A 13,510-nucleotide genomic window follows, 5' to 3' on the forward strand; every position below is an offset into this window, starting at 1 on the left:
TTCATCAAAAAATAAAATTCATTCTATATGTTTATTAGTTTCAAAAATATAGACTTGCCAAATCAGATAATTCTTTTCGGTACATAATGTATATAACAATTTCGTGTATTTTATGCTGATTGGAACGTATGGGCTGGTAGACGGTAGTATTCCATGTTGCGCTATTGAAGAAAGGGCATTTCAGGTTTAGAGTGGACTCCCAGTGAAACTTAACAGCAAGAAAGATTATCACCACGTTCGATGAGAATGATCCAGAACTACACGCTGCCCCTTTTTCTTTTTCTTTTTTGCCGGCCGGTGTGGCCGAGCGGTTATAGGCGCTTCAGTCTGGAAGCGCGCGACCGCTACGGTCGCAGGTTCGAATCCTACCTCGGACATGGATGTGTGTGATGTCCTTAGGTTAGTCAGATTTTACTTGTTCTATTTTCTAGGGTACTGATGACCTCAGATCTTAAGTCTCATAGTGCTCAGAGCCATTTTAAGCATTTTTCTTTTTGAAGAACTTGGGAGGGCTGTGCCTACCCAGACAGTACGCAAAACTGGTGAATTTGCCCTATGCATCCATTACAAAAATCGATACTATCTCTTCAACTCCATGGTGTGCGAAGAAGGTTGGAAAGGCACCATGGACTTCTACATGGATCAGTGGCGCCTGGTTCTGTTCGTTAATCTTGGGTAGGGTTGGTCTGATGCCGGATGTTAGAGGACGAGTATGGAGGCGACCTGTTGCAAATATATGTTTCAAGTATGCAGTCTCAAAGGTGTTCCAAGGAGTTGAATCATTCATGTTTCTGGACAGTATCTTACATTGATTGCTAACGAGGGTAGTTGGGGGCTGTGTAGTATATGAAGAGGCTCGTCCAATCTATTGCCCAATATTTCGGCGACGGCTTTGTCTTGCAAGACATTAACGCAAGAGTAGAGATGGCACCCATTTCGTAACAGTGTCTCTGGGTGTGGGAGAGGGGGGGGGGGGGGGCGGCAAGAGTCAACTGAATGGACTTAGCCTATTTACTGACATGAACCGAAATGAGCATGTTTGGTACCAGTTGACATTTGCAGTGCGTCACTGCAGAAAGCCTCATCACACATTTGATGATCTCGGGAAGTCCGATGTCGAAAAGTGGGACAGGCTTGAGCAGTGACGTCTCACACGCCACTGGGACAGTAAGCCATGGAAGTTCAAAGAGTTCATTTTTCATGCAATGCATGGAGTGGAGCTATAAATTTAATACGTTTCAGCAGATTTGTATTGTACAGATGGGCACTTTCGAATAGTTGCCTTTTTGTTACTGTTTCGTCTTTATTTCAAACTAAAATTATTTTTACCATCATAACATCTCGTCTGTGTCAAAACATATTGGATATAGCCTTAATCTACTTCTTCCCCTGTCCCTGTCCATTTCCTGATCCCCTCTCTTTCTCCTCCTCCTCCTCCTCCTCCTCCTCCTCCTCTCTGTGTCTATCACCTTCTATACTCTTTCTCTGTCCGTCTTCTCCTCCCGCCATTCTTTCTATCTGTCTCCCCCTTTCCGATTTCTGTGTCCATTTCCTCCCACCCCTGTCCGTCTCCAACCCCCCCCCTCCCTCCCTCACTGACCTTCAGCCTTCTTTACTGCTACTGCAATTTCAGATTCTACAGTAGTTATCTAATCGTTATCCGATAAGCCATAAGTATGACTTTTCAGTTTGCTGACTATACAGAGTGGTCCACTGATCGTGACCGGGCCAAATATCTCACGAAATAAGCGTCAAACGAAAAAACTACGAAGAGCGAAACTTGTCTAGCTTGAAGGGGGAAACCAGATGGCGCTATGGTTGTAGCGGCACAGGGCGGCGGGAATATTATGCGTCCCACCCACAGATATCGGCTCCCTTGATCGGACACGATACGTTGTACGCCCAATACGTGCTGCTAGGAAACCTGTGATGATTTTCATATCACAGTTAATGGTCGGTAGTCCGTAATACGTGATCCTCCGCGTAATTTACGGATTGGGATGATGACACGTTCCACAAAGGCAGCCTGAAGTTGCACCTCTGGCGTCATGGGCTATTCACATATAGTAGTTCAATAGCGTACCAATAGCCTCTGGATTTTCATGTGAAACTCCACTGGTAACCCATCCCGTCCTGGTGACTTACTGGGTGCCCCTTTTCTTTCCTACAGCATTCAGCACTAGTTCTTCAGTCAATGGTTCTAACACTTCCTGCTGGAGTTCCAGAGTAACCGTGGCGTGCTTCAAACCAGCAACCGCAGCAATGATCTTTGGATCAGACCTCTCCTTCGGGTATAAGTGGGAATAAAGGGTACTGTATGCATTCCTTGTCTCACTTTGCTTGACGGGTCCCGTCTTACGTCATCACATCATGGATCAATGTCACGTGTCTGCGCTTTCTATCCATGGCTGTTAGGAACATGGTGGGCGATTCCGACCGTTTGATAGGGACGGGTGATGGTCCCTTCCAATTGTTGACGCCTCAAGGTCAAAATCGTTACTTTTGCTGGGTGACAGTCATCAGGCCGCCTCCGGTGATGGGGCATAACGGAACAGTCCCCGAGGATGGCGTAGCAGAACTCTGTAGTGCTGCACCTGCATGCCGCAGCTCCCCTACTAAAGGTGCGTCGATGCCTCGGCTTGGCACAGTTCAGCCACCATTGTAAAACAGACGTGTGCGCTCCTCGCCGTCGTAGGCACCACTTGACATTCTGGTAAGGTCAGGTGTGTGGTGTTAAATTTCCACTGGCTGCGGCTGCGCCACACCTGTTGACATCCAAGCATGATGGTACTGACGTAAGCAGTCTGGTGAGTAAATGCTATTGGTCACAACTCGGCTGCTGTGACCGCATCCCAGAGAGAGAGAGAGAGAGAGAGAGAGAGAGAGAGAGAGAGAGAGAGAGAGACGTGTAAAAATTTGTGGTAAGTTCCTATGAGAGCAAACTGCTGAAGTCATCTGTCCCTAAACTAACTTACGCTAAGGACGACACACACACGCCACTCGAACCTGTGCGAGGAGGGAGGGGGGGGGGGGGGGGGGGCGAACCGTGTCAAGGCGCCCGAGACCGCGCGGCTAGGCTACTAGGCTACACCGCGTGGCAGCGTGAGGTATATATCCTGTCAATTGTGCTAGACTAATATTCCGTGTAGTGCGTGATACCCTGCCTCCCAAGTGTCTACCAAACGGAGCTCGATAATGGCACTGCCGAGTGATGGGCATGCTGAACACTGAGGAATATGGTCCTTGGGAAATTGTGTGCAGCTAAAATCGCTCCTGGTCACCATATCATCTATCCTGCCTTGGCATAACTGCAAACTCCTCAGTAAAGAATAGGCAACGTTCATGGTTCTTGCTGGTACCGGACGGTGGTTAAACAATGATTAAGAGTATCCCTTGGACCGTACGCACCATGTCACTGGCGTTCCGTAGGCAACGTACACCGATGGCTGTTAAACCTTCTTTGAGGAGTATTGCGACGCTACTGCCGCTGTCTGATGCAGTACGATGGTGTGTATCCGACCGCAAGAGACAGTCGTCAGACGGCGTCCGTCGGTGTTTCTTGTGTTTGCCGGGTGAACGCTGCTTCTGGACGTGCGTCTTCATGTGGGAATGGGAGTGTAGATCTGTCTCCTGTACACCTTCTGAGAGGAAAATTTGGGCTGGCATGAGTCGTGGATTAACATCCACCCGCTCATTGTGCGGTACAATTGCTGTACGGGTTTATCTGGCGACTCCTTTTGCAGCTAGCGGGCGGTATGTGCCCCAACAATAACGAGTCAGTCTGTCTGCGGTGGTAACCTATCCCGATCCCCACCGCCAGATGTCGTAGGTGCCGTCACTATGTGATCAAAAATATCCAGAAACTTGGCTGAAAATGACTTACAAGTTCGTGGCGCCTTCCATCGGTAACGTTGGAATTCAATATGGTGTTGGCCCACCCTTAGCCTTGATGACAGCTTCCACTCTCGCAGGCATACGTTCAATCAGATGCTGGAAGGTTTCTTGGGAAATGGCAGCCTATTCTTCACGGAGTGCTGCATTGAGGAGAGGTATCGATGTCGGTCGGTGAGGCCAGGCACGAAGCCGGCGTTCCCAAACATCCCAAAGGTGTACTATAGGATTCAGGTCTGTCCAGGCCAGTCCATTACAGGGCGGTGCATTATTAACAGGTGCTCCATCGTGTTGAAAGATGCAGCCGCCATCCCTGAATTGCTCTTCAACAGTGGGAAGTAAGAAGGTATTTAAAACATCAATGTAGGCCTGTGCTGTGATAGTGCGACGCAAAACAACAAGGGGTGCAAGCCCCCTCCATGAAAAACACGATCACACCATAACACCACGGCCCCCGAATTTTACTGTTGACACAACACACGTTGGCAGATGACATACACCGGGCATTCGCCATACCCACACCCTGCCATCGGATCGCCACATTGTGTACCGTGATTCGTTTCTCCACTGTTCAATCGTCTAACGTTTGCATACCTTACCCAAACGAGACGTCGTTTGGCATTCACCAGCGTGAAGGGTGGCTTATGAGCAGCCTCTGGACCATGAAATCCAAGTTTTCTCACCTCCCACCAAATTGTCATAGTACTTGCAGTGGATCCTGATGCGGTTTGGAATTCCTGTGTGAGGGTGTGGATAGATGTCTGCCGATTACACATTGCGACTCTCTTCAACTGTCAGCGGCCTGTCTGTCGGCCAACAGACGAGGTCGGCCTGTACGCTTTTGTGCTGTCCCTCCACGTTTCCACTTCAGTATCACATCGGAAATAGTGGACCTCTGGATTTTTGTGAGTGAGGAAATCTCGCGTACAGACGTATGACAAGTGATGCCCGATCATCTGACCACGTTCCAAGCCCATGAGTTCCGCGGAGCGCCCCATTCTGCTCTCTCACGATTTCGAATGACTACTGAGGTCGCTGATATGGAGTACCTGGCGGTGGGTGGGATCCCAATGCACATAATATAGAAAAAAGTATGTTTTTTGGGAGTGTCCGGATACTTTCAATCACATAGTGTACGTAATTGGTAGAATCGAAGGAACAATATGTTGTGCCGCTTCTCCTAATGGAATGTGGGTGTTCCGCCGCTGCAAAATCAGAGTGAACATGACCGTCTTGTCCATATTCTGAGCATGTGCGCGTTGTCCATCGTACATGATAATTGCATGACAACTGGTAGTGTTCAGCACAAAGGAACATGCTTCGCGAGTTCGATTTTGAGCTGTCTTACTCCATTGATTGGTTGGTTGGTTTTGGGGAAGGAGACCAGACACCGTGGTCATCGGTATCATCGGATTAGGGAAGGATGGGGAAGCAAGTCGGCCGTGCCCTTTCAGAGGAACCATCCCGGCATTTGCCTGGAGTGATTTAGGGAATTTAGGGAAATCACGGAAAACCTAATGAGGATGGCCGGACGCGGGATTCATTGAGTACGGGATACGTTGTAAAAGTTTGCCACTTCTCAATCACGTGGCTAATGACAGTTCCGTACGGCTTAAGAACGGAAATAACAGATTCGGAGCATACCTCAAAAGGTAGGTAGTTTCCTGGCAGCACCGATAACCACCTTCGTGCACGCTTCTTCGTCAATCATCTTAACATCGGTTACACTGGCCGTGATCGAGAAGTGGATACCAATTATGTCCTGTGGATATAGAAGAAGTTCATATGCTCGCGGTCGTGGGACGTAATCTTGATAGTGTTCTTATTGTACGAGTTCGCCATGTTACTTCAATGAACTTTCAACAAGCGACTCGACCGGCCAGGGTGGCCGAGCGGTTCTAGGCGCTACAGTCTGGAACCGCGCGACCGCTACGGTCACAGGTTCGAATCCTGCCTCGGGCATGGATGTGTGTGATATCCTTAAGTTAGTTATGTTTAAGTAATTCTAAGTTCTAGGGGACTCATGACCCCAGAAGATTAAGTCCCATAGTGCTCAGAGCCAAGCGACTCGCGCTCACAGGAAGTAAAAAACTCGGGTACGCCGCTAGACCGGTGGGACGCTCAGCACACGTCCTTGCCCCTGCGTCGTTCGCGGCGACCTTCCCCAGACCGCGGGTTTACGTTGAAGCATTTTTTGCAAGCCATAGCCAAATCAATCTCCACGATATGCACTACTGGTCAGTTGAAAATACATGCTGAATGAGAAGTGGATAAAGAACGATCTTTCATTGTCAGGCACATGGTGCAGGCTTTTCAAAAATCACTTCATTCGTTCCTATATTAATAAGGGGAATCGTGTCTATAGTTCCTGAATGGTATGTTGCCACAATCATTAGAAGAAATTTCACTGGACGTAAGGCAACCCAAGTGGTACCAACATTATGAATGCTCCATTCATTTCGCATAGATATTTACAAACCACCTTTACATGTTACATTTGCGCACCATATCCAGATCACTGCATCGATCGTTCGGAAGACTCCAGTGGGTGCATCTGGACAGTCATCGGACTAAACGTCACAGCGTAAAGGCTCAACACTTCTGGACTTGTGTGTGTCAGGAAATTCAAGAATGAGGTCTAAAAGGGAACACCGACAACTCGCGAAGAGACAATATGCCTATAACCCGGCTCTGTGCTTCTTAAGTTCAGATGAAATTCAGTGCGCAGTCTATTCCATCCGAAATCGCTTTATCAGCATATATCAGTGTTCCAGACCAACCTGAAATGACACACAAGAAGCGGTGCCGAGTGACGTGCTTGCTACATTTGTTGCAACACGAAGACTTTTGTGGCACTACTTCACTTGTCGGAGAGTCACTTAAAATTATGATCACTCTCTCCCATTTTCACACACATTCACTTAGTGTACATATTCAATTAGGAAGAATTTAAAATCTGCGGTTTGTTAAAATGTGTTGGTAATATCTTAGCTGAAGTACAACACAGAAGTTAATATCTCAGGAATGCGTGAGTGGCTGACCATTTACAAGAAACCAGGATGAGCTGGACACCCTGGTAACTGATCAAAAACTTTCGCTAATAGTTTAGGGAGCATGTCGGACACGTCCCAAAATCTTGAGTCATACCACTTTCGTTCACTGCCATCAAAAATACGACTTATCAATTGGTAGACTAAGCTACGTCCTCTTGCCCTGAATATGAAACACACTTATTTAAAATGTGATGTATTGTAATCAGTACCCCAAAAAAATGGTTCAAATGGCTCTGAGCACTATGCGACTTAACTTCTGAGGTCATCAGTCGCCTAGAACTTAGAACTACTTAAACCTAACTAACCTAAGGACATCACCCACATCCATGCCCGAGGCAGGATTAGAACCTGTGACAGTAGCGGTCGCTCGGCTCCAGACCGTAGCGCCTAGAACTGCACGGCCACTCCGGCCGGAATCAGTACGCCACAAACATCTTACTTTGGCCAGTCCTCATGGCAGATGAGGAAGCCACGCGTCATCGGACTGTGTTCTATCCGGAGGTACTCCATGTTGCTTAAGTGGCCGGAAGGTGGAGCGTCACGGCCGAGAAGTTTCTTTTATGAACAGTAAATTATTATTCATCCCTTCCAGCCGCTCTCCTTCCCACCGGCACATGACGCTATAGCCCAACAGTGATGAGACGGCATGTAGGGACACAGCACACTGAGCCATCTGATTTAAAATATTCTCTTCCTTGCCTGCCACATCCGCTGCTTCATTCCGCTCAATTCCCTTGTGTGCCATTACCTAGGAAAGTGACACCTCCTGCCGCATCATTTGTAAGTGAAGAAGGGAGCCGTGGATGCTCTAGATATATCTCTCTACTTAGTAGAAAAGATTCTATAACGCATTGTATCCCGCAAAATACACATTATAGTTACTAAGCGCGTACAAAAGTAGATGTAGACATAGAAAAGTCATAAAGACTGTACTCACACTGCGCGGTGACCGAGACAGCCCATAGCACCACGAGGAACAGCAGGCGCGCCAGCTTCTCCATCTCATGTTCTGCGTCACCGGGCCATCTGGAACGAACACACGTGCACTATATGACAGTGTACTGGTAGTTCCATTAAAACAGCTCACCCTGTAACTATGACACGTGATCTGAACATCAGTGACAGATTTTCTCCTTCCTTTCCCCTCCTATACATTCCACAGAAAGAATTTCCCCAGCTTCCTGCTCAGAATAATGTCCTTACTTTTTGCACTTAACGTCGGCAACAATAGCCCTACAACTGTATCATGATGGCAAGAGGAAGAATTTTTATTGAACGTTCACTGTTTCGGCTAGGTAGTTCGGTATTAGGTGCACGCATTTTCTCAACCATTTTTCTAGCGAGTATTTAAGTACTAAGCTGAAATGTGTAGAAAATATTCATGTATGGATGACAACGTCTTACTGGAGTCTTACCATTTCATAAATATACAGGACAATTCAAACTCAATACAGCTAGAATAAACCGATACCCTTGTGTTGTGTACATAGTTCCGCGTAGTCAGCGCGTACACAACTTTCCCACTAGAGCGCGTCCCGCTAAGCACAACAGCTCAAGCGCAGCGCTCGTCAGTCTCCACACTACGAGATGGCGCTGAAATAGAGACGGACCAAATTCCGCTTGCGCATAGAACCTTTTCTCCCCGCGGATCACACTCGCGCAGTGATGCATGAACACGCGAGGTATTATAACGAGTGTACAGACCTCCGATTAGTCAGTCTGCATTAGTCTGTACCAGTCTGTATAAGTTCTACATTTGTCTGTACCAGTCTATAGTCAAGTTTCAGTCTGCACCTAATAAGATTACCATATTCCTGTACATAGCCATAGACACTTTTGTCGAGTATCAAAGATGCGAGAATAAGATTAACGTATCAATACCAAAGGAACTTCAGATTGTCAGTTGTAAATAGCATCCAGAACCAAATTAAGTAATTTTTATGCTTGTTATTTTAATAAATGTGTGTGAAAATTAATCAAGTTCTGTTTAAAGTTGGCCCCTGTCAATCTGCTACTCTAAGCGTGCAAGTGTCATTTCTATCATCTGACCTAACGGCAGAAATAAACATGCCACGATAAGACCACGAGACGTATTGCTGACACTCGCCTACTTCGTTAGAGCGACAAGTCAAATAATCCGATGGTGTGTGTACTGAAGGTCTTACAGAACGCACACCACACCTTGCTTACTTCATAGATGTCCATATTACTCCTCTTTGTTATGAAAACATGTACACAATACAATCTGGCGTGTGTGCAGTCATCAATGTGCCTATTAGAAATGCGGTTTTTGAGCTGTGGAATTGTTGTCGGCTAAGGAGGTGCATATCCAAGGTGTTAGGCGTAGCCATATAAAAAGAAGTACATCAGTGTCTTGTCCCGAGGATGTTGGTTGGTTGATTGATTCGGTGGAGGGGACTAAACAGCCAGGTCATGGGTTCCATCGGATTAGGGAAGGATGGCGAAGAAAGTCGGCCGTGCCCTTTCAATGGATCCATCCCGGAATTTGCCTGGAGCGATTTAGGAAATCCGGAAAACCACTGCTTCTCCAGCAGCGATTGGAGCAACAGCTGCACCACAGTGACAACGAACTGCTCCAAATCGGTTACTTCGAGGATAGCTCCGAGCCAGACTCCCTGCAGCGTGCAAACACTGACCCCAAAGTACTGCCATTAGCGATAACTCATTGGAGAGCAAGGTGGAGGTTTGTTGTATTTACTGATGAAAGCCTCGGTGCCAATGATCGCCGTGTGTCTGTTAGGAGACCAGCAGAGGGCCCGCAGCCAACCTGTCTGCTTGTTAGACAGTAGTCACACTTGGATTTATGGTCTGGGGTGCGATTTCGTATGACAGCATGAGCGATCTCCTACTTACCATACACATCCCGACTCGCAAATTTGTACATCAGCATGGTATTCGACGTGTTGTGCTGCCATTCTTGAACAATACTCCAGGGCGCGTTTTCCAACAGGACACCGCTCAGCCACAAACCGCTGTTGTAACCCTATATACTCTACAGAGTATCGACATATTGCCCTGGCCTGCTCCATCACCGGATTTTTCTCCATTAGAGCACATATGGGAGGTCATTGGACAACAGCTCCAGCGCCGTCCACAAACAGCATTAACCGTCCCTTTGTTGCCCGACCAAATGCAACACACATGGGACTCCACCTCACAAACTAAAATCCGGCACCTGTACGACATAATGCATGCATGTTTGCATCAACATTGTTGTTAATGTACCATTTCACATTTGCAACGACTATTTCGCTCGTAGATTAGCCTGTGATCTTGCAATGATAATCACATGTTACCTAGACAAATGTATTCCAGAAATTTCATTAGATTAATAATTTTTTGATGTTGCGATTTTTTTAAGTCAGTGTATTTGCTTATGTTGAAGGTGTGTGCTCTTGCACAGTCCTCCGTAAAATAACCGTAGCTCTTTTCGCTAGATATTCAGAATGGGAATTGCAGAATATTGTTCACAAGTATATCAAAATTTGTACTTTATAGACATCTATCTTATGTGTTGTGTTACGACTTTGGTGTAACTTGTGACACTGCTAGTGAATAAGCAAAACGCTATTTCAGTACACGGTTTTGGGGAAGTTTTTGGCTAAAAACTAAACATAAACGTAAACGTGAAAATAATATAACCAAAATAGAATAACTCCAGCGGTCATAGGCTCCTCTCTCTATCGTCATATATATAAACTGTTACATTTTTTAAACAAAGGTGGTATTGGAAACTACTAGTTGCAAAGAACATGTAGCAAAAACAGAAATGTTATTTCGAAGGACAAAAATTATATAGCAAAACGACACTATTATTTCATAGTAAGTTTTAAAGCATTGCGGCGATCTTTGGTTGCGTTGATTACGTACGTTAGAGTAAATTTTTCAAGTGGAACACAAGATCTTTTGTGTCAAATTTATATAGCCTAAATTTTGTACTCATTTATGTACTCAGGTGACATGTTACAAACTTTAAGTTGGCCAGTTATGTTGCCAACAGTTTTACAGTTATACATAAGTAGCAATTTTTGCTTGGATTCGAAGATAGAGGATGAAAGGATTGCGAGAAAGAGAGCTAAGTTTTGGAGGTACTAGAGCTGCGGGTTTGACCTGTATGTAATATCAGGCGACATCAGGTACGAACAGTTGGTTTTATTTGGGTGCATCGATTGAGTTTTATGAGTTAGGCAATTTATTGTTCATTTAGAAAAGATCAAAGAAAATATACAAAAGGGAGGGAGGGAGAGAGGCTGAGAGTGATGGGCAAGGTTTTCAGAGCAGGGGATTATTAAAAGGATATCTGTTACATGTTATAACTAAGCAAAAGTTGCAGTAATACATTCATTATACTTTAAAATATGTAGATAGAGATACTATTTGTACTAATAAGTGATATGTAAGTGGTGTGAAGCTGCGAGGGGGGCACAAGATGTTGGTGTGTTGGTATATTTGTAAAAGATGTCGCTCCACTGTCCGTTTGGAGAATGTAGTGTGTGTGTGTGTGTGTGTGTGTGTGTGTGTGTGTGTGTGTTCCGTTAAATACAGAGACGATACTATTGTAAATTTAGTCATTTAAGACGATAGTATTGTAAATTTTGTCATTTAAGATGGACTCGCCGGCCGCGGTGGTCTCGCGGTTCTAGGCGCTCAGTCCGGAACCGCGCGACTGCTACGGTCGCACGTTCGAATCCTGCCTCGGGCATGGATGTGTGTGATGCCCTTAGGTTAGTTAGGTTTCATTAGTTCTAAGTTCTAGGCGACTGATGACCACAGATGTTTAGTCGCATAGTGTTCAGAGCCATTTGAACCATTTTTGAAGATGGACTCAGGTGTTTCTTTGCTGATTGTACATCTGGACCGTTTCAAGGCTGTCTCGTTTTTTTGCCTTTAGGCCGGATTCGTAGGACGTTGATACTTGTGTAGTTTTGTTTGGTGTCTGGACCTTGTAGAAACGGTCACAGTCCGAACATTCAACTTTATGCACACCTGTATGGTGAAGAGGATTTCTCGTGTTGTTGTTTGAGGCACCTTTTGCCCAATCCTGTTGTCGGTGGTACTTGATATGCTTATGCCTTTTCGTTTGAAGACACTGTCAGTGTGAAGATAAATACTACATGGGAATAGGACTGTGGGAAAGATCTTATTTCCTGTTTTATTTTTAATGATGTGACTGCTTTTCCCTTATTGAGTGTTCTAAGGTTTCTACTAGGGAGCTCTTATAGGCATTTGCAATGGCTGTTTGTTTTATTATTTTATCTCTTGCTTATATTTATCTTCAGACAGTGGCACTTTGATAGCTCTGTCGCTCATATGCCCGAATGCTGCAATTTTATGGGCTCTCGCGTGACTAAGAGTTTTTGATGGCAGTACGTGTTGTGATAATTTGAAGTTCACACTTTAACACCAAGCAGCGACAGAATAAATGTTTTAGATCTTAGCATTAGAACAAAGAACAGTACACACCAATTTGAAATTCATCAAAAGCCCACCACAACTGACGGTCGTTGTATGCTAGCGCAGAGCACACTTCGAATGAACAGAAATCCACGGTATCCAGTTCAGTATATGGTTCACATTCTATGTGCGCCAATGTTTGAATGTCTCCATTCGTTTTTCGCATTGCCTGCTGATGACGCTAATGAAACTGGTTGCTTAAATATTTAAAAAAAATAGGAAGATTTGCGACTGTCGGAATCTTTTTTCTACGAGGAACCTCTTTCCAAACACATTGATCGCAATTTTAGTTTGAGACATGATTTCACACAAATATTCGCTTTTGTATCGTTGTTGCATGCATTTCGTAGGGAGGAGCGACGTCAAAGCCTCTTGCTAGCCACTCTTCGAACTACTCGATAGCGTGCAGAGCAGTGGTTGCCAGTCTGGTGGTAAAATGTAATTTTCTGAGGGTCAGAAACAAAAGGATTCAGTTGTGTTTTACTCATGAAGCTAAACATTTAAAAAAATCATTACTATTATCGCTTTCTTGCAAAACCGTAATAGTGATGACATAAGTGACAATTTTTTTCTCGAATTCTAGCATTAACGCGTGAGACAATGTTGTGGCGGTTACAGCTTATGAAACGAATGTAGGAACAGTATTTTCCTCACATAGTATACCCATCACAGACCTACTGTTAGCCGGTTTCGGGAGTCCCACGTAAACGTAGTAACAGACAATCCCTTTCCCCAGCGGTCGGAATGCGCCAGTCACTGCTTCCCGTCAGCGTCACTTCTACGGCCAGGGCGCGTGAAGCTGATTTCCTGCCCCGGATATCGCGTTTCTTCACTTTCATCCTTAGCACAGCTGTGAGGCAACGCCCAGCTCGTTCCCCGCACTATTCTGAACTGTGCTGCGTCATTTTATATCCTACACTCACTGAAGTCAGCTGTTGAAAATGTTGGGGACAAGCCCATCAATAATATGCACCAGAAATTATGACCGGATAAGAAACAAAGATACGCCCGGCAGTTAAGAATTAACACATTTTTTCTCGGCCATTATTGGTTTTAAAAAATGCGGAATTCGTGGTGCAGCCGATTGGTGG

The 13,510-nt window shown here is 45.4% G+C and overlaps 1 protein-coding gene across 1 annotated transcript in view; it reads right to left on the reverse strand.

The window, feature by feature from the left end:
- Positions 1-13,510, reverse strand: part of LOC126337022 (fat-like cadherin-related tumor suppressor homolog) — a 304,620-nt gene that overhangs the window by 211,176 nt on the left and 79,934 nt on the right. The window contains exon 2 of the mRNA XM_050001295.1: positions 7,882-7,970. Within this exon, the coding sequence (XP_049857252.1) occupies positions 7,882-7,970 (89 nt within the window). The remainder of the gene's footprint in view (positions 1-7,881; positions 7,971-13,510) is intronic.

The sequence above is a fragment of the Schistocerca gregaria genome, chromosome 2 (assembly GCF_023897955.1).
Source record: "Schistocerca gregaria isolate iqSchGreg1 chromosome 2, iqSchGreg1.2, whole genome shotgun sequence".
NCBI lineage: Eukaryota > Metazoa > Arthropoda > Insecta > Orthoptera > Acrididae > Schistocerca > Schistocerca gregaria.